At 41.3% G+C, this 27223-nt stretch overlaps 1 protein-coding gene across 4 annotated transcripts in view; it reads right to left on the bottom strand.

Moving 5' to 3' along the window:
* The window catches only part of ANKRD33B (ankyrin repeat domain 33B), a gene marked incomplete at its 5' end in the record, with an annotated part of 34841 nt that extends 14743 nt beyond the window's left edge, over positions 1-20098 (bottom strand). For 2 of the 4 annotated variants that reach the window (XM_083624703.1, XM_083624704.1), the window contains 2 exons: positions 523-652; positions 17918-18415. In XM_083624703.1, coding sequence (XP_083480829.1) covers positions 523-652; positions 17918-18415 — 628 coding nt within the window. Of the gene's footprint in view, positions 1-522; positions 653-17917 lie in introns of all 4 variants that reach the window. The other 2 variants (XM_083624702.1, XM_083624701.1) reach the window with 2 other exon arrangements.
* Positions 20099-27223: the final 7125 nt, after the last annotated feature.

The following is a 27223-nucleotide window of genomic DNA, read 5'->3' as shown; positions in this document are numbered from 1 at the left end:
TAGAAAACCAAGAAAAGAGAAATAGAAAACAAAGTTGAATACCCTTCTTTAATGGAATAACTTCCTTAACAAGAGTATTAAGAGGATGGATACACTGCAACACTTTGTTGTAGTTCCCATTTATAATATTATTACTACTTGGTCAGAAATAAAAGTGGGCACTTTTTTCACTAATATGGTAGCTTTAATGGTATACAGTAATAGAAGTAATAGAGAGTACATCATCTTCTCCCCATGAAAAGTATTAATCACTTCCAGAGGATTTAATCTAGTAAGCAGAGCCTGGTGTGCATTAAATTAATAATAGTGTCACTAATTATAGTGCTGGGCTGCATTAAAAGGGACAAGCTTTTCTGAAATGTACGGAAGAGGACAGAGCAGCAATACTTGCTGGGCTAGCCTAAAGACTCACGTTGGGGGGGAAACCTGGCATTTGTTTGCTCAATGCAATCACAATAAATAAGCATTTACAATCATGAACTGTTGGACAAAAAAAATGAAATGAGGACCAAACCTCCTTACCTGCCTGGGCCGCTGTAATTAGAGCTGTGTTTCCTTCATTGTCCTGCCAGTTTACATCAATGTGAGGGCATTGTGCTAAGGCTATTACAATATCCACAAACCCTTGGTAACAGGCAACAATAAGGCCAGTCTATAAATAAAAAATAAGGTGGTGGTTAAAGGGAAGCAAGCTCAAGCACTTTGAACTCCAAATCTTATTTCACATTTTATTATTTTACATGAGGGCATTAATGTAAACTAAACACTTAGCAGTGGAACCAAGTGAACAAATCAGAATGCATTGATTATTATTATTTCTAATTTACTTCTAACATTTAAAATGTAGATTTCCTACTCCATGGAAGCAGCTAACAAATATATAAGTGCGTAAGATTAAATTAATAAAATAACTGTGGAAACTATTCAATAAAACAATGCAACAAAATGTGCAGAAAACAAAGCACCCAATCAAGGATAGGATAAAGCAGTGCAAGGAGGCAGATCTATAAGTGTCTAGCTCATGAAAGTGTAACTGGTCCCGTGTCCCCCCCGCCACCGCCTTTTTACACTTTTTCTGAATAATTCTGTGTTTAGGCTTCCTAAGAAAGAGAGAAAGCCACATAACTAAAGAGCTTCTACATTTAGATATTCACAAAGTCAGGGCTGCAATAGAAATGTGGGGATGAGAGACTGCAATTCCACCAAAGCTGGTTGAACCATGTGTTTGATTCTGGGGGTAGTTAGCAGCATTTCCTCATGACTAGACAATTTTTGCTAATTTCTTGAGAGCTAGTGATTATTATGATAATGATTATATAGTACTAGCACTACATGTCCTATATTTTGATAAAATCCTCAGAAGAGCCCTGTAAAAATAGGTGTAGCCTCAGAGAGTTGAGGCTAAAATACAGAGGCTACTTGTGAACTCATAAAGGTAAAGGGACCCCTGACCATTAGGTCCAGTCACAGATGATGACTCTGGGGTTGCGGCGCTCATCTCGCTTTACTGGCCAAGGGAGCCGGCGTAGAGCTTCTGGGTCATGTGGCCAACATGACTAAGCCGCTTCTGACAAACCAGAGCAGTGCACAGAAATGCCGTTTACCTTCCTACCAGAGCAGTACCTATTTATCTACTTGTACTGCTGTGCTTTTAAACTGCTAGGTTGGCAGGAGCAGGGACCGAGCAACGGGAGCTCACCCTGTTGCAGGGATTTGAACCGCCGACCTTCTGATCAGCAAGCCCAAGAGGCTCAGTGGTTTAGCCCACTGTGAACTCACAGCCCTAAGCAAATTGCTAAATGAGATGAAGGGCACAATTATGGGGAAATTCTCTTGCGCAAACACTTCTAAAATAAATGGGAGCTGCACAAAATACCATTCCCCATAGATTATGCCTGAAATGTGGAGCAGTAATATCTTGCTGTGATGCTGTTACCTCCTAAATAATTATCTTCCTTCCCTTAGATGCATTTAGAAGAAGGTATTGGATAATCCACTGCTCTGTTCCACTTATCTCATGTAAGCAAAGGCAGGAGACAGAAATAGGTCCCAGAAGGGAAGAGCTGTAGTATAATGGAAGTTCTGTAACATTTTAGTTTCATCCCTGAAACGGTTCTACCCAACTACTTCTACTTGCACTTAGCACTAAGAATATATTTGCTGATTGCTGTAACTCTCAGGAACGCAACTATGTACATTTAATTGATAGGGGACATTTAATCCACCGTGCACATTAGGTACTATTTATGACAGTAATTTATGGTAGCTTAACTAAGCACTATGGTTTCTTTTTGCTGAGAAATTAAAATGAGCATAAGAATAGCCCTGCTGGATTAGGTCAGTGGGCAATATAGTCCCGCATTCTAGTCTCACAGTGGTCAACCAGATGCACATGGGAAGCCTGAAAGCAGGACCTGAGCATAAGAGCACTCTCCCCTCTTGTGCTTTCCAGCTACTAGTATTTCCAAGTATATTGCCTATGGCTGTCATGCAAAGTATAGCCACTGTGGACTGTTTGCCTGTGAATGTGTAACTGTCATGCAGTGCACACCCAATGCTCTCCCTACATATGTTATGTGTGCATGATTCTCAGTGCAGAGATAGAATCCATGTTTGGAAGCCTGCTTCTGGATACAGAATCCTCACTTCCAAATTTACATTTTTAAAAAGATATTTCAAAGAAGCAGAGCAGATTTGAAGGAAGTGCAGGGGCACATGGGAGGAAAGCCCCATTGCACTAGCAGAAGCCTTTGTGCTGGTTTCTGCTAGCACAATAGGTTAACGGAATCCAGGTCACTGTCCTTACATTTTTGCCAATATTGTAATGTTTTTCTACATAAACATGTAAACTATATTAAGTGTGCTTCATTCCCTACCCCTCAATATTTCAGTTTAAATACTTGAGCTGTATTGGAACAATAAATCAACATGGGGTACTTCCTAAGTTTAATATACTAAATAAATATGGTAAATTAGATCATTCCCTAGGACATCACAAAATTTTCCACTGCAAACAACAACAAAAATCTGATACAAATTTCCATAGGCAAATCAGTCTAATATGCAGCTTTCCCCTGAGAAAATGTTCCAGTTAATTTTTTTCTATAAAATCCACATCACTAAAGAGCAGCCAGGTCACTAAATATTATAGCACACAATTTAGCTTTTTTAACGCTTTGTATTTGCTTCTAAAATCCATTAAAGCGGGGTACTGTTTAGAGGGTTTGGTTGGGAGGAGGGCATTGTTGCTGTTATTTAAATTATTCTTTGTATCTTTATTTTAGATCTTATCATGAATGTGGAAATCATTTTGATGTTTTATTTATTTCTATGACGACTTTTGTTATGTTTGTAATTATGTAATTTTGTTCATGTTGTAAACCGCCTTGTGCGTGGTTTTAACTATGGAAGGGCAGCAAACAAATAAAATGATAAATAATGCAAAAAAAAAAAAGGCAAATAGCCTACAGCTGCAAGTGAAGTTTCCATGACAGCATTTCCTGCTGGCCTTGAATCTGCTGAGATTGGTTAAAGGAGTATAAGCCACCTAGTTGCACCTGGCCAAAAAACATTCCGCTTCACCTTCAGCAGACGCTTTCTGTTAAAATAGGCCTTTTGTAACATACCTGTTAGAAGCAAAAGTGAACATGTCCTTGCACATAAATTTTGTTGTATGTGATGTCACTTTCCCTAAGAAACGCGATTTATTTTTGTAGCCCAAGAGTTTCTGCCAAACTGTATATTCTCATACAAATTTTGGAAGGAATCCTTTAAACGTATGCTAATGCTAAACCTAATCATCATATCAGCCATCTTAGCAGATAATGCCATTTCCTGTCATCTGCATGTAGAAGCAACCACTACTCTATTCCTCCAAAATCTATTTTTAGCAAAGATTTAGATTACAGAGGATTAAGTATGAGATTTTCGCAGACAGAACACAGTCCAAAATCAAGCTTTAGTTACACCTGTGCAGACCCACTGATTGAGGGAGGGGAGGTGTTACCAGCACACATGAGGGTAAAATTTAAAAAACCAAAACACAGCAGCCTGGTTTGGATTATTGTTTGAAGTTTCATAAGTCTGAATATGATCTTATTTCATTTTCCTGGTTTGTGACTCCCCAGTTAAGATGTAATGAGGAACCTGGGCTCGATACAGGCCAGGATCTTCATGCTAAAGCCAGCTCATAACTCAAGGTAGGAATATCCTTTCCTGCACTTCTTTCACTTTGACAGTATAAGCATCTTGACTCAGGCTGCTATATTGTTGTGCATCAACTACTTTAAAAACAACTCGTCTTGAATCACACACATGATCTGAAAGATTTATACGATCTCAGGAAAGCCAGAGTAGGGAGGGAACGTTCAAACCGAACCTTCACCAAGAGGACAGCGAGAGAGAGAAAAGGAAGGATGAGTGGGGCGGCCTCGGCGGGATGAAGGCGGCTGCAAAAACCGAAACCTCAAGGAAGCCTGGGCAGAAAAATGGATCCAGGAAAAGTCTGAAGGACACTGTTGGGGTATACTGCAGACTGTGCCCAGTCAGTGTGCCAGACCAAGAATGCTGCATAAAAGTGATGAATACCACAAACAGTCAAGGTTCACCCACCAGATGGATACCGAATTTTCTGCAATGGGGAGTATGTATAAGGAGGTTCAATATTCATTCAAAGAGGTTTTTAATGTTGGCGGATCTCAGAGACATGTGTTTGACGTTGCTAAACCTCTAGTGGATGATCTGATTCATGGGGGAAATGGTCTCCTTTTTACATACGGTGTCACTGGGAGTGGGAAAACTCACACCATGACTGGTTCTCCTGGTGGCAGTGGCCTGCTTCCTTGCTGCTTAGACATGATCTTCAACAGCATAGGATCTCAGCAGGCCAACAACATGTGTTCAAGCTGGATGATAAGAATGGGCTTGAGGTGCAGTGTGATGTTGATGCTTTACTTGAATGTCAGAAACTAGAAGCTTTTCAGACTCCAAAAACTCCATCTAGCAACTGGTGGCAAACTGACCCTGAAATAACTGATATGATCAATGTCCAAGACAACTGCAAAGTAGAAGTTGATGAAGATAATGTTTACAGTGTGTTTGTCTCCAACATTGAGATCTATAACAACTACATCTATGACCTTTTGGATGAAGGCCCCTTTGACGCCATCAAACCAAAACTTCCCCAGTCCAAAATTTTCCACAAGGATCAGAACCACAACATGTACGTTGCAGGATGCACGGAGGTGGGAGTCAAATCCACGGAGGAAGCTTTTGAAGTCTTCTGGAGAGGCCAAAAGAGGCGGCACATTGCAAACACTCAACTCAATCATGAACCCATAGTGTCTTCCTGATCAAACTGGCCCGCAGGCACCACTTGATGCCAGTGGGAATAATGTTCTACAGGACAGAGAGCTGATAACCTTGAGCCAGTTATATTTGGTTGACTTAGCATATATTTTGGTTGACTTAGCATGGAGTAGGAAAACAAACAGAACCAAAGTGGAAGGGAACAGACTACGGGAAGCACGGAATATTAATCAGTTCCTAATGATGCTGAGGACCTGCATTGAAGCTCTGTGGGAGAATCAAAGTTATGGGACCAATAAGATGGTCCCTTACTGAGACTCTAAACTAACCCATCTCTTCAAGAACTACTTTGATGGAGAAGGCAAAGTGTGCATGAAAGTCCTCTTGAACCCTTTTAAAATCAGTTTTCAGAGTTAATTTGAATACACTCACTTTGTTTCATCTATTTTCCAGAAAACACTTTAATGCTTTTATGAAAGTCATCAGTGTTTCTAATATGAACACGAAAAGGAATAATATTTTTTCTAGTATGGGCTGCCTAAATTACGACTTTATTTCATCCACTTTGTAGCTAATCAGCAAAACTTATCATGCCAGCAAGATTACAGTTCATCAAAAGACATTGATTTATGTTAATTTATAAATAAAATTGAACTCCAGTATTCAAAATCAGGTATTAATGTGTGACATTTTTTAATTTACTTAGGGTGGGGCTTACTTCTAAGAACACATATACAGGCATCTCCTCACTTACACAGGGGTTACAATCCATTGCCCTAAAATCAATGGAGATATGATTTTGAATGTTTATTTGATTTATATTTAGTAAACAAAGCTTAAAAGATATATACAAGTATGCATCTCACCCAGCAGATGGTTGCCACTTTTTTGATGGGGAATAGATCCAAGCGCTCCCCCAGCCTACAGCAGTTGGTGGGCATTGCCAAAGCTGATAACACTGGAGAAGTTAGTGTACAGAAGTATTTATTAAACCCAGTGTTGTGTATAAGAATTGCTGCAATTAATTTTGTACAGTTTAAACTAAGAATTTTTGTCTTCTTATTTTTCAATTTAAGTTCATCACTGGCCCTGAATTATTGCCTGTGGTCTGTTTATTTGCCCGTGGTACAGAAACAAATTATAATTTCTTCACAAATCTCTATATTTTGTTATATTTATATAAACATTCTTTTTGAAAACACCATACTTATCCAATCCTTTTTTGCATAATGGTAGTATTGTCATCTCAATAGCAGTCAAAGTAAAACACTCCAAAATACAATATAAAACTGTTAAGGGTTACAAAAAAAATGTAAATATTGAAATGTTTTTGCATCTCTTAACACCACTTTTTCAAATCATAAAATACACATGCAACATCACAATTTTGCTATAAAACTGCATGCTTCGTTTCAGATCTTGGTAATCTGATGTATGTATTTCTTAAAGAGATACGAGTTTCCAAATTACTATATTATCTTACATTGTTCTGATTATTCTCCTGTGAATGATATTACTAATGGACAGAGCTCCTACTTTAAGATATGGTTTAAGCAAAATTTACTGAAATGTTTATTTAAAATAGTGCCAATCACTGAATAGGCAAGGCCAGAATTGTGGCTCAGTAATGGAACAACACGCATAAATGTGCAAAAGGTTCTCTATCTCTGTGAGTTCTCCATTCAATTTAAGGAATGTGGCTATTCTGAAAGTTACATGAACTTTGCATATTTTACATCAGTGTTTCCCAAACTTGGGTCTCCAGCTGTTTTTGGACTACAATTCCCATTATCCCTAACCACTGGTCTTGCTATCTAGGGATGACGGGAGTTATAATAAAAAATCATCAGGAGATCCAAGTTTGGGAAACACAATTTAGATGAAAAGCTGGATGGTAAGTTTAAAAATGTGTAGTATAGCCCTACTCGGATTTACTACTTCATTTTGCAGGTAGTGGTGGGAATCTGTATTTGAATGCTCCCCCTCATTAAAATATCAGCTGAAAGCTAGGTTCTTAGGGAGATGGTTCTAGCCTAGCCTTCCCTATTACGGTAGCTTTACCGAGGGAGGTGGGCAACATTTGCACCTAAAACACTATTTCTAAGTAACATAATCACCCTTCCTGAGGGCAACACTGTATCATATTTTTGAACAGGTCATTTGACTCTATGCAAGCTTAAAACAGTAGACCATAGAGCAAAGCTTTCCAAACTTTTCATGTTGGTGGCACACTTTTCAAACATGCATCATTTAATGACACAGTAATCCAATTTTACTAGCCAACCAGAGGTTAAACTAACCCCTTTCCAGCCTCAGGAAAACTGTGGGGAGCATTCACGCGACACACTTACACACTGCGACCTACACACTATCGTGTCGTGACACACAGTTTGGAAAGCTCTGAGTGTAGAGAGCTGCAGATGGAGAATGTCTGTGTGAGAACAGCAGCGCCTACCAGACATCTACTAAACAACTCAACTAATTATTACAACTCATTGAGAGAAACCCAGGGCAGTAAAACTTATGACCAGAGGAAAAGAAAAAGGCCCTGCAAGTCTCTTTGGGCTTGTGGGACCCATAGCACCACCTATTTTTCCCACGCAAAGGAGGTTACTTTGCTTCTTAGACGGCCAATTCTGGAATAGTCACCTAGAGAGCTGAAAGGAATCCAGTTTAAGCCTACAAGAGGTATCCCTGTAAGAGGCTGAAATGATAAGCAACTCCACCCAGGGATAACTGTTCACTCTCATAAGAGTAACAAGAAGGGTACACTGGCAGTGTCTAAATAAATGAGGTTCTGGTGGAAGAGTTCCTTTGGACTCTTGTACAAAGGGATGGATGAATCTGTTCATATTGGTTTTCTTTAAAAAAAGAAAACACAATTTTCTTCCTCTTGGGTATTTGTCCATTGTGTACGTGGGCAGTGAGAATAGTAAAAATAAGTCATTAATGGTTTTTTAATCGCATGATTTTTAACTCCCATATCAATATCTTTTCAATGATACATCTGAGATACATCTGTGTCAGATGTACACAAAAATATGTTTACTGAGCTGTCAGGAGCTACTGTAAGGAAAAGCAGTCCATTGGACTTTGGGAATGATGTTTTAAACATAAAACAGGACTGTTCCTTATGGTGCAAAATATATTGCCCAAGACTTAAATAATAATTTTGGCAGGTGATCCCAAAGCTCACATATATGGATATGTTAATTCTGAGTGTTATAACTAACTCAACAATAACAGGCAAAGGTTCTCCTAAGGCTAAAGTATTATTAAGGGGAAAACCACAGGCTCTGTTGCTACAGCATCTACCTCTACCATTTCCACACCCCCACAGCTTCTGCCACTGCATCTCCCTTTGCATAGCCACTACCCATAGCTCCTTCCCTCTGCTCATAGCTGTCCCAGTCCTCCATCACAGTTCTCCCTCAGCAATCCCTAGGTAGTGAATGTGCTGCTGCAGTTTCTCATTACTGTACTGCCAAGCCTTCAATTCCCACAGACAGTGATTCTGCCAATTATTCATCCCATGTTTTCTTGATTCCAGCATTTAGCGGGGGAAGCAGCAAAGCAAAGACTGTTTTGACATGACATTTTTTGCCTGGAAGCTGCCATTCTTTGGCTACTCCTACACTAAGAAGGAAAATGCTAGAATTTTGCACAGAAAGACATATTAGAACCTATGTACATAGTGGACCTAATACCCTGTGCTTGTTTTATTTATCTAAGTAATATCATGGGGACCCAACACTGACTACTCTTGCTATAACAGCATGACTGACACAATTACCCAAAGTGGAAATGTTTACAAATTCTTGTATTTTTCTCTTAAGTACAATGATACTACTATGAACTAAGTATAAGATGCTGCTTCATTTCCAGTGACAAAAAACTCTGATAGCACTGATAGCAGATGTAGAGGACCAGGCTATTAAGTACTAAACTATGCATTTTATATCTCTGAGGATTCTGTCAGGATTTATTTTCATACATTTCTTTTAAACACGCTTTTATTTTACTCTTTTAAACACTAATTTCAGTGTCCTCCACCAACTACTTAAAAAAATGATGTGCAACCTAATTGCTTCACAAGGTGTTTATTGCAATCCTGAAGCAAGCCAAAATTTTAGAAGCCGAATTCTGCAGTACAAATGCAGTCAGAACTCCTACTTATTTAAATACAACTTTACTCACATAAATCCTACATCCCTAAAGATACCTATCATCATACACGGCTTTCAGCTTTTCATTCACATGGAGACCTCAGAGACTTCAGTCATGGGTATAATTAAATAGGAGGCATTGTATGGTACATAAACAAAAAATCTAGCATGCCACAATGAAGGTTCATCTGCAGCACATAATATGATTGAATACATTTTGGCTCTTCCCCACAAAATGCATCTGAACTTCAAAGAACCTAGAAATGGTGGGAATTTGCAAAGAAAACTGAATAAGTCTGATTTTCACGGAGTAGTTTTGAATTGTTTCCCATGAGAAAAAACAAAATAACTTGAAAAAATGAATCTTTCCACATTGTGGTTTTAACAATTGATATAATTACTAATTTGCACCCAGATGTGACAACATAAAATGTGCAGCTCTAATCTTCATATGGTTCTTAATTATTCTTTATTATGATGTGGAGTGAACGTTGCAAAAATCTCTTAACTGTTTGGTCTTTAAAAGAGAATGCCGATTTAAATGCAAAGTCTACATTAACAGTGTGTCACATATTGAATATTGTTACTGTACACAGTTGTTTCCATTATATTCTACAAAAATAGGTCAGTTATGACAGTGAGAACAAGAGCTAGCTATTTTTTAAACAATGTGTTCTGCTGGAGCAAGTTAATGCCAGTCAAAAAAAGTGTGACATGTGAAACAAGACAGCAAAATTTCCCAAGGGTAATGCAGATAAAAAGCTCTAGGTGAAGTGGAGAGAACCTCAGAATAAACTATTATGAGCCTAGATAATCCAACTATAGAATATAATTATCACTTCTTGCTTGGGAGACAACACAATTGGGAAAAACTAGTCTAGTTCCTGTCCACATTTGGGTACTTTATGACATATCTCTACTCCTGGGATGGTATAAAATATTGATTATGTAAAATTTTAGACTAGAGGGGGGAAACACATATTGATGTTTTATCAATGAATTATCAACACTTGATGATTACCACTGTACAGTGTGTCCTGCCACCATTTGAAAGGTCCTTGGGGTAATGGGAAAATTCTCTCTGTGGTATTTGATCTCTGAGAGCTATTTCAGATTTCATTCATTTAAATTTGCATTTATTGGGAGATGAATATCCTTGTGTAAATGCATTCTTTTTCTAAGCAAAGTTGTTTGTTTAATCATCTAAACCTTTGCATATACTGTAAGTATTCATGCAGTTCAGAACTTGGCCTGGCAAATTGAGGTATTATCCCCCAAACTGGAGAATAGCTTGTTTTTTTCACAAGCCCAATTCCAAAATTTGGACCAACAGAGCTTGGTAGGGACTTTAATACCCAATTAATCCCCCAATCCCCTGTGAGCCCCCTGAACTCTGTTCTAGCATTACTTCTCTTCTCAGCAACAGTAAGGAGGTATCACTGTGGACCTATCATCTTATCTGGTGCCTATGTAACTGCAACAGCAGTCAGTATCCCAGTAAACATAGATTTAAAGGGTGTTTCTGTAACATGGACAATGGAGTTCCCTGGAAATTACCTGATACACACTTTCTGCAGAGTTCAAGGTCCAAGGAAAGGAGGGAGGCTCCACAGAATGGCTTCTTCACCATAATTGGGCTAGTGGGAAGTTAAGGTGTGGCAGGGCAGGATCTCTCAGGATACCTAGGGTTTAATAAAGTGAGGCTCTCACTGATTGCATCACAGAAACATGATGGGATCTGAATTTCAGAATTGGGCTCAGGGAAGAACCAGCTAATTTCCATTTTGGGAGTAATAGTTTGCTTTGCTGAACCCAATGAGAGAAATGAAGCCAAGGGGAGTTTAATCACTACTAGTATTGGGCATACTAGATGATGGGGTTGTAAAATCTGAGGTCTAGATAAGAGAAGGCTTTGAAGATGCTGAAAATTCCCAGTCTTTGGTGACATGTTTTCAGGTACATATTTTGCTAGGGAGATTGCTAGGTGGTTGCTTCCCCAAAATTTCTAAGTGGGATAGAAAGGCATATTTTCCCTACCTACTTAATTTGCTATTTTTTAATTGTAGAGTGACAGAGAAAGGGAGGGAGTGCTGCCTTGGGTTTTTGTCAGCTAAATAAACATTTGGGGGGTATTGGCTAACTCTCTGGAGATCTGATATAGGGCAACAGATTTTGGTGCTGCAATGTTTCAGCTGTTTGTCTCCAGCTGTGTTCAACTTATATTTTTGCAAATAAATTCAAATATCATTATAGGCCAAAAGGCTCAAATGACTACTATACAAAGGAAAACAAGCCTAGATAACTGCCATATCCAAGAAACCTCTCTCACTGCTCAGAGAAGTAGGGTAAGTATAACAGTAGGCTAAGTAATGTACATCACTATGTGAATTTGCCCTCTAGGGTGTATTTTTATGAGGCACTTCAATCTTTGGTCTACTATGCTACTGAATACTTCTTCAATATTATTGGACTTTGCCCACGTGAATTAAAAATAAATAAATCCCAAAAGGGGCATGTTGGTCAATTTAACTAAATCCTTAAGAAAACAGTCTCTATTTACCCTCTATTCAGAATGTATGGGGTTTTTTTTAGTATGAGTGCTATAATCAATTTACCAGCAATTAAATGTATTTTAATATTCTTTTGGAAGCCGCCCAGTGGCTGGGGAAAAGGAGGATAAGAAAGGGAAGCCCAGCCAGATGGGCGGGGTATAAATAATAAATTATTATTATTATTATTATTATTATTATTATTATTATTATTAATTTTATATCATGTTTTAGTAGTCAAGGACAATTTACCCAAGTATAGAATTGCAGATGAGACATAGTCTTGATTATATAATTCAATGTGGAGTACCTTAAACAGTACAGATGGAACATACAAAAAAAAGAGATCAGTGTTGCATGCAACAGAGCTTTTCTCTGTTTATTCCAGGGTCTTTATTTTTGAAGCTCTCCAAAAGATTTAATTCCTTTTGAAAATCCTACCCTGTTTCATCAATAGTTTTGTACAATAGCTGGAATGAACTCTCATTTCTACGACAATCTTGTTGTTTAATGTGTGCTTATAATGGGTTGCAATAGGTTCTTGTTTGCTTGGTTAGTGAGCAAAATAATGTATACCTATGAGATTCTGATATTTCTGTGCTCCTCTCTAGTGTATTGCTTCATAGGCTTATGTTTAGCACCCAACTGCTGAAGCAACTTCACAATTCAGCATTCATGTTTTTTTTAAAAAAAGCCTAGCAGCAACTCTGTGTGTTTTAATACAGAACATACAGCATCACCATTCAAAAAGTGAATTATTCCCATTTACTATGGGAAAAATTAAAGGCTCAAATGAATGACCCCATTATCGGGGGGAAACTATAAACAAGTACTGAGTATAAAAGCAAAACTATATTTCAGCACTAATTTTCTCTTGTATTAAAAATGTTGATGCAATATTAGAGTTTTTAAATTTAAATTATTTATGAATTATTAAATTTACCCAGTCATCTTACTAGCCTTCTGACATTGTTATTTTAGATTAGCAATAGAATATACACGTAAGTATATGCTTACCTCTACGCATGAACTTGCATCTGTACCCACAAAATGCATGAATGCACATATATGTAACATCCCATTCTAGTGTAAGCAATTTTGGGTGCAACTAATTTCAATGATAAGACAGTTAAGCGCACAGTTGATTCTCACAATGAAATCAATGGCACAGAAATCTCTGGCTGGACTGTACCCATAATATTTAGGTACCTGTATATTTTCAAGATTTTTATACTGCCTTTTCCAAAACAGAGTAGTTTACAGAATTTGAAACAAAACAATAAAACGTCCATGTTCATGATATACATATGTCATAGTTCTGTGTCTCTCAAAAGGGCCTTGGGTGACTTTGAGGTGGGCCTCTTTATCACAGTCTGCCCATGGCCTCCTTGCCCGCCTTCCCCGCTCCCTAGTCTTGCCAGTCTTTTGGCTGGACCAGTGCCAGCACTAGTGACTCCTTGACCAGAGTAAAGGTGGCCAAGAAACAGATTTGTTCAGGGGAAAAGAAGGTCTCCTTCTTCTGAGAGGAAAGGGCCATAGGAGGTGAAAAAATGAGATAAAAGGTTAATATAATCATCTTTATCAAACAGAGAATGGAAAAGGAGGATAAGAAAGGAAAGCTGTTATAGAAGGAAGATGTGAATTTAAAGTACCAGGGAGGAAGGCTGAAAGAAACTGGTTGGTTGTGGGGAGAATGGAATAGAGTACAACCTGAGTGTGAAAGGAGAATGGGAGAATATATTATAGGAGTTGGGTAAAAATGGTTGAGGACATATGAGTGTGGGAAGGGAAAAATATAAAAGAAAATATTTTCTCCTTAGAGCTTCTAGTAAATTCTGCCAGGAATGGGAAGGCTGAGTCACAATACCTCCACAGCAAATGTCTGCATTTAAGTTGTGGAAGTCTGAGCTATGGTACTCCTTGCCACTAGGAAAATGCTGTAGCAAATAATTTAGCAATTTCTAAAGACGAATTAGATATCAGTAGAAAATTATGTCCTTAAACACAAGCTGAGTATGTCAAACTCTGCCTCATCTTGGGACTGACTGTCCCTGCACCATCCTTTTGTGACCGGTGGGCCTCAGTAATTTTTAGCTGTCTCAGCTGGGCTCTGGGGTCAAAAAGTTTGAGAAGTCCTGCAATAGTTCATATATTAAAATTTGTACTCATAACTGTAACAAAGCCTGCAGTCCTATTTTTCCAATGATGTGTGTTGCTATCACTTTTCAAGAGAGAGAGGAGCAAGGTAACAGGAGCTTGGCGCGAGTGCAGCACAGGAATATTGGATTAGATCTGCCCCTGGCCCCGGACCCCATCAAACCACTGCCTTGCCTCTCCCCCTCTTGATATGAGGCATAGATATGTGGGATTGGGAAGGCGGGAGAGCAGTGCAGCTCCACTGGCTGCTACTACAAGAATACATATTATAGGAACACTTAGAAAGTGCTGTCAGGAGTCTCTGATAGGACTTCTGCATGAATAGAGCACAACACCTGAAGTTATTTAATGTATAGGCTGCGGGTGGAGATGGAGTGAGTATCTGAGGACATGTGGTACTGATATCAATACAGTCGAACAAAAATTTCATTGGCAGTAATGGTGGTGTGGGAAGTCTCATAATAAATGATTATAAGGACTGGGGGTGGCTGGGGACTGTGTAGTTGTATTCTCTCCCTTTGTCAACATAATCCTTGATGAGTGTATAGGAAACGAATAGACAGGGATACTATAACATGTATTATATACCCATGAACACATCCCTCTATAGTATACTCACCATCCGGGGTAGAGGATTAAAGACTAGTCTAAAAGGTGTGAAATCTCTGTTGCACGTGCACACATACATACACCTTTACCTGTTCAACTAGGTATGAAGGATGGTATCTTAATCTACTGTGGCCCAGTTTGCCTAATAATTTTTTTGTGTACTAAAGCCACTACAGATTAGAGGATAATGGTACCTTATCAATTTTATGTGGAAAATATTTGAGAAACATTTCATTACTGATGGCACATAAGATTGACCACAAAAGGCTAGAGAATCAAGGTGTTCACTTCATACATTATCTTAGAAGCATGATCACCACTAGCAAGTCAAACTGCACTTCTTAGCTAGCTGTTAGTGTAAAACAGCAGGTGTATTCAGGCCAAACTTTATCAAAACAGGGAATCCATTTATGTGATAAATATCAGTTGTTTCAATTATTAAAGCATCTCCTAGATTGTAAGGGCCAATCTACATATTATGTTTAACACGTGGAGATTACTGGAAATTATCCCTTTTACTTCTGTTTACTTGCTACTTCATCATCCGAACAGCATCACCAGCAATGGAAAATAGTATCTGCATAGAAACACATGCAGTGGCCAAAGTGGGAAAAAGAAAGAGAAGAACAACGTTTCTGAAGAAAGAGGGATATTTTCAAAGCAAAAGAAAATAGGATATGGGATGTTTTTGAAAGTTGTTTCAAAGCTGGAGAAAAAAGTGAGATCGTTTTGAAGGAAGTGGGACGTGTCATAGTAGGGTAAAAAGGAAGTGGGAGATTAGGCCCAACTATTTTCCACCTGAAAAGAACTGAGATGATGATACGTCTGTCTAAAAGTGGCTCCCCAGCCAAGACCGGGCTCAGGGCAACTGACACCAGGTATAAAAATAATTGATTGAAATACAACTTAAAAACAAGATTCTAATACGACATTAAAACATTAAAAATGCAGCCTCATTTCAGTAGGAACTCAAATCAAAAACTTTTTGGGGGATGAAAATGTCAAGTCTTCACCAAGGCCAACTATCCAGACTGGTCCTACGTGGGCCAGAAAAAAGCCAGGGAAGTCCCCAAATAGGAGTTCCATCACAGAAAGAGAAAAGAGAAAGGAAAAAGGAAAGGGGGGAGGGGATCAAGTTGATTCCAAGCCAAAGGCCAGGTGGAACAACTCTGTCTTACAGGCCCTGCGGAAAGAAATCAGATCCTGCAGATCCTGGTATCCCACTGCATTTCAAGCCCCAGCACCAGGAGCTGTCCATACAGAATGTCAAACATCAAAGGCAGGGAAGTGGGTAAATAAAGTTACAAGAAAAAAGTGCAAGGTATTTGACAAAATTTGGCAAAATATGATGTAGGTGTAACACCCTTTATTGATGGCCTTTGGGGTGAGGATGTACAAATCAGGGACTGATACTAGACATTATTACAGCCTCAGTGGAAGCTGTCTGCAAAAGCCTTTTCATGATAATCATAACATGTAAAAAGTAAAGCAATGTATACTGAATCCGTGAAACTGTTTAAGATTTTTAAAAAGATCACCTCGTGGTGTTTTCTACTTACCCCATCTATACTGTATTGCCCGTGTGGTGGTAAAACTTCTGAAAGGGACTGGCTGAGCTGGTGGAATGGCATAGACAGAACTTGCTCAGGGAAATAAATAGCCTACAGTAGCTTTGCAAGTAAGGGAAAGCTGTCCATTTGTCTGGGATTACAGCCTCATAGAGGAGCTAAGGATTGGGAAGAGGTCCTTAGTGTTCAGAGAATATAAGGGACAGAGAGACTAAAGGTTGAAAAACGGGTGCAGAGAATGAGTAAACTGGGAGAAAAGAGAAACAGGACGGTGAAAAAAAATGTTATTCTTCACTTCCTTTCCATACTGCTTTGTATTTTTTAAGGGGAGAAAAAACATCAGAGCGGTTTACAGCAAAATCTTGACCTTGCTCACACTTGAGTAAGCTATGTTGAGGGAGGGAAAGGAAATAGCCACCGAGGAGACGAGGCAGCTGAAAGAAATGGTCTGTCCTTGGGAGAGAGCCTTGGGACTTGGGACTCAGGCAGCTAAGGGGACAAAGAAAGGCTAGGCCTTGCCAGTTGCGGCTTTTACTTGTGATCTGCACCTCTGTGACTGGGGCACATTATAAAAGGCCAAAGGCAGGCCTGCCTAAACTACAGTTTGATTTTGAACCATGGGTTGGCTACAAGATAGGGGCCCAGAAGCAGGGCCTTGCAGAGCCAGGCAGAGGCCCCGGCCAGGTAGATAATGTGCCCCCCTTTTTTTTACCGTGGGGATAACTGAAGTCTTATAAATAAGTAAGTACAGTGGTGCCTCGAGTTAAGTACTTAATTTGTTCCGGAGGTCCGTTCTTAACCTGAAACTGTTCTTAACCTGAAGCACCACTTTAGCTAATGGGGCCTCCTGCTCAGTGGCATAGCGTGGGTTGTCAGAACCCGGGGCAAGGCAAGTAATTTGCACCCCTAACCCGTGGATTTGCGCCCCCTAACCCTAACCCCCAGATGTTGCGCCCAGTGCGGCCGGGCCCCCCCTGCACCCCCCACGCTACGCCACTGCTCCTGCTGCCGCCACGCCACAGGAGCACGATTTCTGTTCTCATCCTGAAGCAAAGTTCTTAACCTGAAGCACTATTTCTGGGTTAGCGGAGTCTGTAACCTGAAGCGTATGTAACCTGAGGTACCACTGTATATAAATAATTGTGAATATGCTGACCAAGGCCCCTTTTGGAATCGGAGGCCCGAGCCAAGTGGCCCATATGCCCCCCCCCTCTGTCTGGGCCTACCCTGAAGCAGGGCTTGATTTGCACCGGAGTGAATGCGAGCAAGGGCAGCGGTTACTTCCCCTCCCCCCCAACATAGGCTGCGGGCATACACAGCGTGGTGTGGCCTAAGCTCAGAAATGGAGGAGGAGGAATAATAATAATCATCATCATCATCATCATAGAAGAAGAGGAGGAGGAGGAGGACACAGGGACAAGTGGGCTGCCTGAGGTGAACTGAGGTGTTTGGCGCGAGAGCTGAGGGAGCACTTTGAGGCCTACTTTCCCGCCTTTTTCCTCGCGCTCCGGGCGCGCGTCGCGTGAGGCGCTTCCCCCAACCCCTGCACCCCGGTGCTCACCCTCTTGTTGCGGTCGGTCTCCTTGGCCTCCTTCTCCTCGGGCCCCTGCCGGATGATCGCTCTCAAGGCCACGGCGTTGTTAGTGCAGCAAGCTCGGAAGAGGGTGAGCGCCTCGGGGCTTCCCGTCGACGAGTCCGACTCTCCCAGAGACCAGTCGTCGCCGTCGTCGCTGTCGCCGTCCGCCCGCGGCGGGTAGAAGGAGTCGTCGGAAGCGATGCTGCGCGTGTCCGGGAGGTCCGAGAAGTCTTCGTACTCCTCGTAGTCGCCGCCAGCGTCGTCCTCGTCGCTTCCTCCCTCAGCGCCGCCGCCGCCATCGCCTTCGCTGCCACTTCGCGACCTCTCCGCCCCGGCAGCTGGGCTAGAGCCGACGACCACGCTCCCCTCAGGCGCCACGGCTCCCGGCCCGGCAGGCTCCGAGGGCGGCACGGGCAGGTGCTTTGCCGCGGCGGGACTCCGGCCCTCCCCGGCCGCTTTGCCGTCTCCAGACAGGAGCACCATCGTCGCCTCCCTTCGCGGAGGGAGGTGTTTGGACTTTATTTCTCTCGGGAGCTTTTACCTTCGGGAGCAAAAGGTCGCCCCTGAGGCGCCGCCAGGTCTCCTGCACGCATGCATCCGTGTTCAGACGTGCAAGGCCGGGCGGGATGACCAGGGAGGGAAGAAAAGGGGCCGGGGACCTGCGACATAAAGAGTTGCAACAGGCACCCCTGTCTTGAGAGGGAAATGCCACCTCCCTTTTCCAAAATAAAGGGGGGGTGTGTATGCGCAGCGTGGGGCAAAGCTGAGTTCTCTAGTATCCAAATCCTTTTATTTGCAGAATATGGATAGGTATCTTTTCACAGTGAGAGCAAGAGCATACTGAGAACAAGCCACAAATGCTGAGCTCTCTAGAGAACAAACCTTGGCCCCAAGGACAACATCCTCACACTCCGTGGAGCTCCCTCTGTACAGGGACCCCACTTCTTTTTTTTAACTAAAACACAAAACCCAGTGCAAGTCTTCTTTTTTTTTGAAAGAAAGGGGCCTGCTATGCCCTGACATGCAACACAGCCCCTCTTCAGATGCACACGAGAAAGTAGGTCTCTCGGTCCCAAATCTACTTAACTCGCACCAGAGCGACAAAATCAAGCAGGGATCCACTGAGGATCACGCTCCCCCGCCCCATAATCTATGCTCGCACTTCAGATGCAAAAAATACTACTGCACTCATCTTTTTGCCCTACCTCGACTTCTATTGAGCCAAGCGCAAAGAGTTGGGGGTTTCTTCCCGCATTTTTATCAGGTTAAAAAGAAAAAAAAAGGCATTGGCGACTCCAGGCTAGCCTAGCCGTTGGGATGACAAGGCATTTCTTGCCCAGAGGGACTGAGCAGCGTCTCACCCCACCGCCTTTCCCGCCGCAGCTTCCTGATGCGCGTGGGTGACACGGCGGTGGAAAGTTTTGGGGAAACACGAGCGGCCGCTCCTGACGCTGTTGCAAAGCGGGAAAACCCAGGCTCGTTCCTTTCCAAGAGGGGCTGCAAAACGCCGAGGCGAACGAGAATGCAACAAACTTTCTTTTCCTCTTGCTTTTCTGGGCAAGGCGCTCGCTGATCTCCAGCAAGAAACCAAAAGCAGCACTTCTCACGCTGTCCTGTTTCAACCGAGCACAGTACTCCGAAAAGGTTTCCAAAGCTCCTCGCTTTTACCAAAAGGGTGACTTTTGCAACCAGGAGGGTGCTTTTTTCCTCGCCAGAAAGCGAAACCGGAGTTTGTTCGCAGACGGGGCAAAACTGGGAGCAGCTGAACTGAGAGCCTCCCCTCGGGGACCATCCGATTTCCTGAAATTTTATTGTAACGGTCGGATGAGCTAAAGCAAAATTTCTCCGCGCCGCCGGCTGCTTTTTTCAGAAGGCCAGTCACTCTTTCGTAAGCCCTTGTCGCGAAAACGAGGGAGGGGGGCGGTGCTGGAGAAAAACCACAACAAATAAGCAATATTTCCGGCGATAGATCTTGTTCCAAATATGGTCCGGGAAAGACTGCGGGAAGAGACAGAGCGACCGACACGTTTAGAAAACTCCTGGCAGTGACTCTTAATCCGATCACCAGAAGATTGAGGCTCCAGCTTAGCATGTTGACATCAGGGACACATTTGCAAAGCGATTTACATGCAGCTGTCCATGTTGGGGTCTTATGCACCAGCGAAGAAAATTGCTATTGACAGGTGAGTAATTTGAATTCCCTGAGTGCCTTCAACTTTATCTCCTGCCGGGCTTCTTCTCCTTTTCTTAGTTCAGTAGTTTTGCAGACATGTATGGCTTCGCTAATGTTTTACACGACCCCACCTCCAAGTTTCCTTAGGCTCGTCGTCAGATGTCCCCATACTTTCTGGGCGGCGGGTGTGAAAAATCGGGGTGGGCAATAGTAAATTAAAACATAAATGGAGTTGTTACAGTTGCTGAATACAACTATTCGGGAACCCATAACTTTTGCGGGGTGGAGCTGTGAGTTAACATCGCTGCGGAAAAAAGAACAAATCCATTGTATGAAGAGACACACGTACATTTTATACACGTTTTAGTGGTATATTTTAAGAGTGAAAGATGCGTTTGAAAAGTAATCACACGGAACCTGCTTTCTTGGATTCGCCTATTCCACGTTTGAATGTAGTAAATCCCTTGAAGTAGTCGCACGAGCTAGCCGATACAGAGACAATAGTCACTTTGAGTTTACGCCAAGGAGGCAGTGGTTCTGTGGCATTTTTTAAAGTAATACCAAGAACAACAACAATCACAGAAGTAGGGGGGCCTTTCTCAAAGGGAGCAGTGTAATAAATACGTCAGAGTAAAGACCTTTGTAGGGTTGCAAGGTAGCAGTTTCAAGCATAGCTATTTAATAGGATTATAGTTTTAAATGCCTGTGATCTGTTCCATTCATCTTGTCTTTGAGTGATCTATATTTAGAACTCTCTATTGGATGCTTGTCTGTTGCCAGTGGACCTTTTCTTTCTTGCAAGTTTTTCTGCAAATTGACATAGATTCAATCCTGCTTGTTTTCCCTACTGCTGCTGCTGCTTGTGAGTGAAGGGAAAGGGAGCAGGTATTTAAAATTCAAGAATTTTAGTATTTTCATAACCATATTAAAAAGCTGTAAGGAAGACATATACATAAATGGATTTCCAGGGTAAGTTTAGATCATCCTTGCAAATAATTATTTGCACAACTTGTTCAGGGCAAGTAACAATTCCTTCCCTGCAAGCAACTTGCCAGAGCTACTGCCAAATATGACCCATCATTTATTGGTGTGATCAGTACTTTTGTGACATGGTCAGTTTATACTTATTATCCTCAAGCTTGCCTTGCCTGGAAACAAGATTTAAGCAACGTGGTGTGCTCTATACTGCTGTTGGATTACAGGTCCCATCAGCCCCTGCCAACATGGTCATTGGTCAAGGATGATGGGAGTTGTAGTCCCAAAACATGGGAAAGCATCATGTTGGCTATCCCTAAACACAACGGAAACTAAGTAAACACCAAAGGATTGTTCTGTATCAAAGGAGTCCCAGTGTTTCACTCAACCACAGTTCCCATGTTTTTTTGGAAAAAGCTGTAACAGTAAACCAATTTTAAACTAGTTTGAATCTGTCATTTATGTGTGCTCTAACAAAGCTATCAAGGGAAATTAATTGGAGAGGGAGCAAGGGATAAAGTGGTGAAGAAGAAAAGGTAAAATACGGTAAATACAGTATAGCAAAAAATGCAGCAAGGAAAAGCCAAGGAAGAGGGGAAATAATCTAGCCTTAAACAGTAAACACTTGCCAGTTTCTCCTCACTTGGCAGTGAAATGTTGTATCCAGATACCCTGTTTGCTTTAATTACTGTTTTCATTGTAACAGTGTGTCTTGAAACAATATGGGCAATCTCAAAGGTTATTTTGAAAGCATACTGTACATCCTACTTTTTGTGACATGGAGTGAGACCTGGTAAAAGACAACTTCCCATGTTGTGCTTTCCATTTTTCTTTAGGACCATACACATTGGTTGATGTAGATATGAGCATTTGATAGTGGTGTTGGCATATTGTGGCAGGAGAAGAAAAGAGTTTTCTCCCTGGTGCCACCGCTGGATCTAAGTAGCCTTTTAGATATGCTTAATTTGTAGTGTGGGATGTGCTTGAGCTGAATCTTGACATAGAATTCAAAACATTTAACCTGAAAATCGTTCACTAATCCCAGATATGTGTCGTGTGGCTGTGATTACTCAGAGATGAAAATCACTCTGCATGTGCTCAGAGGTGCTGCCTCTATTGTGATTCATATGCTTCAGGTTTAAGTGTTGAGATTAACTAGTTTATATTAAGATCTGCCATCAATGGAAATTTGTTTTAGCATTATAGTCAGGGTGTGCCAAAAAAAAGCAGTTAGCAGGTGAGTATTTTGGAAGCCTGTTTACAGTCTAAAGAAATATATTTGTTATGTTTTATCATTCTCATGGTGTTTTATCTGCACTCCTAAGTTTGAAGTATAGATGATGAAGGAACAACAAAGCCTCAGGCAGCATCAGTTCTTTCACTGAAGGGATTTCCATGTTCCAAGATGCACATGTTCTTCTTGCAGTGTGATGCCAAGCATCATTAAATAAATTTGGAAGTCTAATTACTCCTGCATTCAGTGAAGCTTAGATAGCTTTTTTCATTATCCTTAATGATATGGGCACAATTCACCAGGAACTTCTCCCATACAGATTTCATTAAAATGGATGGGATTCGCAATATGTATTGATTTTCAATAAAACTTGGAAGAATGCAAAGAGCAATGTGCTTTGTGCAATGGCTCCACCAGTAGGGGATCCTTAGCCTCAGTTCTGCCCTCTTAGACTTTAGATGTATCAATTCCCTGTACAGGGAACTCTGCGTGCAACTAATTACTACACCTCTTAAATTATCCACTGGCATTATGAAATTCCACTTCATCTCTGACACAAGCCATTGCCCACTCCCTTCTGTACTATTGATTGAGGTGTGCATCCGGTGAATTAAAAAACACAAACACAACAGTACTTTTGAAAGTCAACAACATTTGTAACTAGAGCTATCTATTTATGCCACTAGTAAAAGCTTTAGGGTGAGCAGTCAGGGAGGACCATGGAAAATATATAATAGTTGTTTCCCTTGTAAGGTAGCTAATACGTTGGGGTGCACAGAACAGATGTAAGTTACTACTTCTGCCATTCGCTTAGCTCTGGATTAATTCCATCCTCTGTAAAATAGCAAAGATAATAACATCTCTTCAGTATGGCTTGTCAGACAACATGGTTTCTTTAACCAGGACTTTCCATCTCCTGTGTCTATAGAAAGTATAGCATAATAGTGTTCCATGGTTTCTGGAGCTTCTGAAATGAGCAAGCAGCGGTGAATATAAATATGGCAAAATGGTGATCTGCTATTATTAGTCTGAAAGCTGCTCTTCTGGTTCTCTCTCTCCACCTAAATAGAACTGGCCTTGACTGGTAATTAAATGGGAGGGTACTTGGAACTCCGTAAATGCTGTCAAGGAAGACACTAATATACTGTAATAGTTAAATGAACCCAATATTACTCATGCCTACATGATCTCTTACAGACAAATAATATTCCTATCATCAAAGATCCCATTTAATAACAAGCTCTGCAAACATTCTTGATGATCAAACATTTAAAAGACTGTATTTTATAAGAATGCTTGGATGTTTTGACATTAATATTATTGGCAGGCAAGAAGCAAGATCCAGCAGAAATTTAATGAACAGCAAACAGTTTATTTTAGCTGTTGCTAATAGTCTTAAAAGGTATAATGTGCCTGCGAAATGCCTACTTCTTTCTTCCTTTGTTTATATTTGCTATTTATAATTTATAAAGCATATATTTTGTACCATGCACTGAACATTACTTAAAAGAAGTGAACTGTGCTTTCAGAGTAACAATCTAATTTTTTTATTGTATACATAAAACAGTATGTTCCCTTGGGTTCAGTAAGGTTACAACAGCATTGATATTAAATATTGTTGTGGGAGTGTTGTTTGAGCTCTGGGCCTTGGGTATTGTACTGTGGCACAGCTCAGCTGTTCACAACAATCACACACTTCTTGCACAAACTGCAACAGAGAGATTTGCACTATTTGTGGATTATTACATAGTGATTACTTTCAGATGCTGTTCATTCAGCAAAAGAGGGGGGGTCCCACAAAACAATATACCTTGGATGTCAAAGTCTAGGGTAAAGAAGTGTGTCTTCAGCATATAGTGAAAGCCGTACAGTGAAGCGCCTCTGTGGAGAGGGAGTTCCACAGATAAAGCCCTCTTCTGGACAGCCATGCCCCACACTTCTGAGGGTGGCTCAGAACTACCAATAGAACCCCCTGTGCATATCTTAACACCCAAGAGTATTGGTCAAGACGGAGACAGTCTTTCACATGTTTGGAACCTGTCATTCAGGACTTTTAGACACTAATGTGAGCACCTCAAATAGGTCTTAGAAACAAACAGGTAAGTAATGTGGCTATTTTAAAATGGGATCATATAAGTTCTAACTGCAGGGGTGGGGAATCTTTGGCCCACGGGCCAACTTGACCAACCAGGGGTTCCACTTTGGTCCACCAGGCTATTCCACCCCCCCAAAAAGCCCCACACCTACCCACCCACCAGCTGGTGTCACTGCTGTCAGCTGATGGGCAGGAGGACAGGGTTTAATCATGAGTTGGCAGTGCTCCCAGCAGGGAACAGGATCTTGCTGCCAGGCAGCAGGATCTAATCTCCGCTTTTCAGCTGATGAGCAGAGATTAAAGTCATTTGTCTTCTCCTTTCAGCAGGTAATGGGGTGGCGCCAATGCTACTGCCTACCTGCTTAAAGGAGAAGCAGAGCAAGGTGCTGTTTGAAATAGCCTCTTCCCTTGAGGTGGAGGCAAGGAAAGAAGTTGCTTCAGAGGATGCTTTGCCACTGTAAGTCAGTCTCCATGCTTCCGATGGAAGCACAGCACAGAGACTGCCTTTAAGCACCATTTCCACCAAGTTCCCTCCGCCTTTAAAGGAAGAGAGAAGCTGGTTCAAAGGTTGCTTTGCCACTTTAAGAGAGCCTCTGTGCTTTCATCTTGAATTAAGATGGCAAAGTGAATCTTCCAAATCTGAATTGATTTTAACCACTTATTTCAAAACTTCACTGATTTTGTGGTTTCTTAGAGTGCCCAAGCAACGATAGGTAAGAGGTTGCTAGTATAAAATATATATGAAGAGCATTTGGGTGAAACTTCATTGACACACAGAATAATTCTGCATGTGTCTACTTACAAGTGAGACCCATTTAAGTCATTGGGGCTTACTCTCCGGGTTGTAGTCACAGGTGTATCTTTAATCAAATACTCCAAGAACAATGAACATAGTTAGGCTAAGCCTTAGCAGATGAAGCATTGCCAGCTGATTTCAGGGGGAAAAAATCCAGGCATTTTAGAAAACCCTTTTCTGGATTAGTCCAGCAGCATTATTTTAACTGGTAGGAGGACTGGCATTTTTTCCGCTCACATGCTTTAACAACAGCCCAGCACACACTACTATCCAAAGAACAGCAAGAGGAATTCTGCTCATTCAAAGAGCTTTTGCTGCTCCCTTTCCTGCTTCAACTCTTTACGCCTGCTGAAATCTGTTCCCTGGGTTGGTATACCCTCCTGAACAGCATGACACAGGCTGTAACTGAAGGGTGGTGGAGAGAATCAGCAGGAAATGGTAAACCTCTTCCTCCCACACTACTAGGAGCTCTTTCGATTTAAGCCGCAGGGATTAGATAATGCTTCTTTCCTTAAAATGTTCACATGTAAGTAAAGCTTTAAAAGGTATGGAATGGAGATAAGTAGAAGGATACCTGAAAAAACTCAGCTGTTTGCTGATTTTTTGTATAGGGGCTTGTAGTTAAAACCACAGGAGCAGGACCAGTTTTTCCTTTTTAAAAAGAAGAAGAGGAAGAGGAAGAAGAAGAGGAAGAGATAACTCTGACTGGTGGGCAGAAAAGCCAAAGTAGAGAAAGTCTTGGAAAAACCTATGAGCCACTTAGCAACAAAAATTACATAGTGATAATAATTAGCAACTGCCATGATCAGCAGGTGTGCTAAATGTAACCATAAATGAGCCTAGTCAAGAATTCAAATAATTTATGTCTCATAGGAAATGGGAGCTGTTAAATGTTTGGAAAATGAGAAACTGAGTGAAAGAGCTGAATGGTCACTGTCTTCCCACCACATTTTCACATATTATGTCATGTCATAGTTTATTTCTATACCACTTTTTAGGCAAAGGTCCCTGAAGCGCCTAACAAAAATTAAAACACGGATTGCATAGTAAAATACAAATCATGGCAAATGAATATATGTTGTATTTTAATATACTGCTACCATCACAGATTTTTAAAAGACGGAAAATGCACAACACCAAGAGGTCAGCAGCAACAGGCTCAGTTACAGGGGTACCTCTGGTTACGTACTTAATTCGTTCTGGAGGTCCGTTCTTAACCTGAAACTGTTCTTAACCTGAAGCACCACTTTAGCTAATGAGGCCTCCTGCTGCTGCCGTGCCGCCGGCGCGCGATTTCTGTTCTCATCCTGAAGCAAAGTTCTTAATCCGAGGTACTAATTCTGGGTTAGCAGAGTCTGTAACCTGAAGCGTATGTAACCCGAGGTACCACTGTATCATAAAAGGTTTAACATCTGCCACAAAGAGGAGAATGAATAAATCAAATGTATTTCCTAAGGAATGTAATTCCAAAGTCACCATGGAGAAAGTCTAGTCTCACATACCCACCAGCCTAATGGTAGGGTACAGAACAGTGCCCCGCCCCCTCCAAAGATCTCAACAAGTGAGCAGGCACACAAAGTGAACTGCTCCTACTTGATCCAAGTGTCTCCATCAGCATCCTAATTCAAGATCAAGCCCTGGTTGGCCAAGGTCCATTTATTGACCAGGCATTCAACAGTAGGCTAGGAGGGAAGTCACCATAGGTTGGGAAAAGAATTGGAAAGGGAAATTCTCTCACATTCTTAACCTTTGCTCCCCAGAAGAGCCTAACCTTTTACTGCCATCTCCTTCAGACCACTACACTCATAATTGCGAGGCCTAGTCCCTCTTACCCACTAAACATTTCCTCCCTCTACCATCTAAAAATAGTATAAAATATCCAGAAAATGCAAAACAGGCAGGAATTAATACAGAAAAAAGGCTTTAAGGCTATGAACCATTTTTCAAAGTGGAGCAGTGAGAAGAGGAACCAGAATTGCAGGTGGCAACTGAGAAAGCCCCTCTCTTTCCAATGTAAT

This window comes from Podarcis filfolensis, assembly GCF_964270895.1.
Source record: "Podarcis filfolensis genome assembly, chromosome: 7".
NCBI classification, from domain to species: Eukaryota; Metazoa; Chordata; class Lepidosauria; order Squamata; family Lacertidae; genus Podarcis; species Podarcis filfolensis.
The sequence above is the reverse complement of the archived record's forward strand: the minus strand, read 5'-3'. Positions and strand labels throughout refer to the sequence as shown.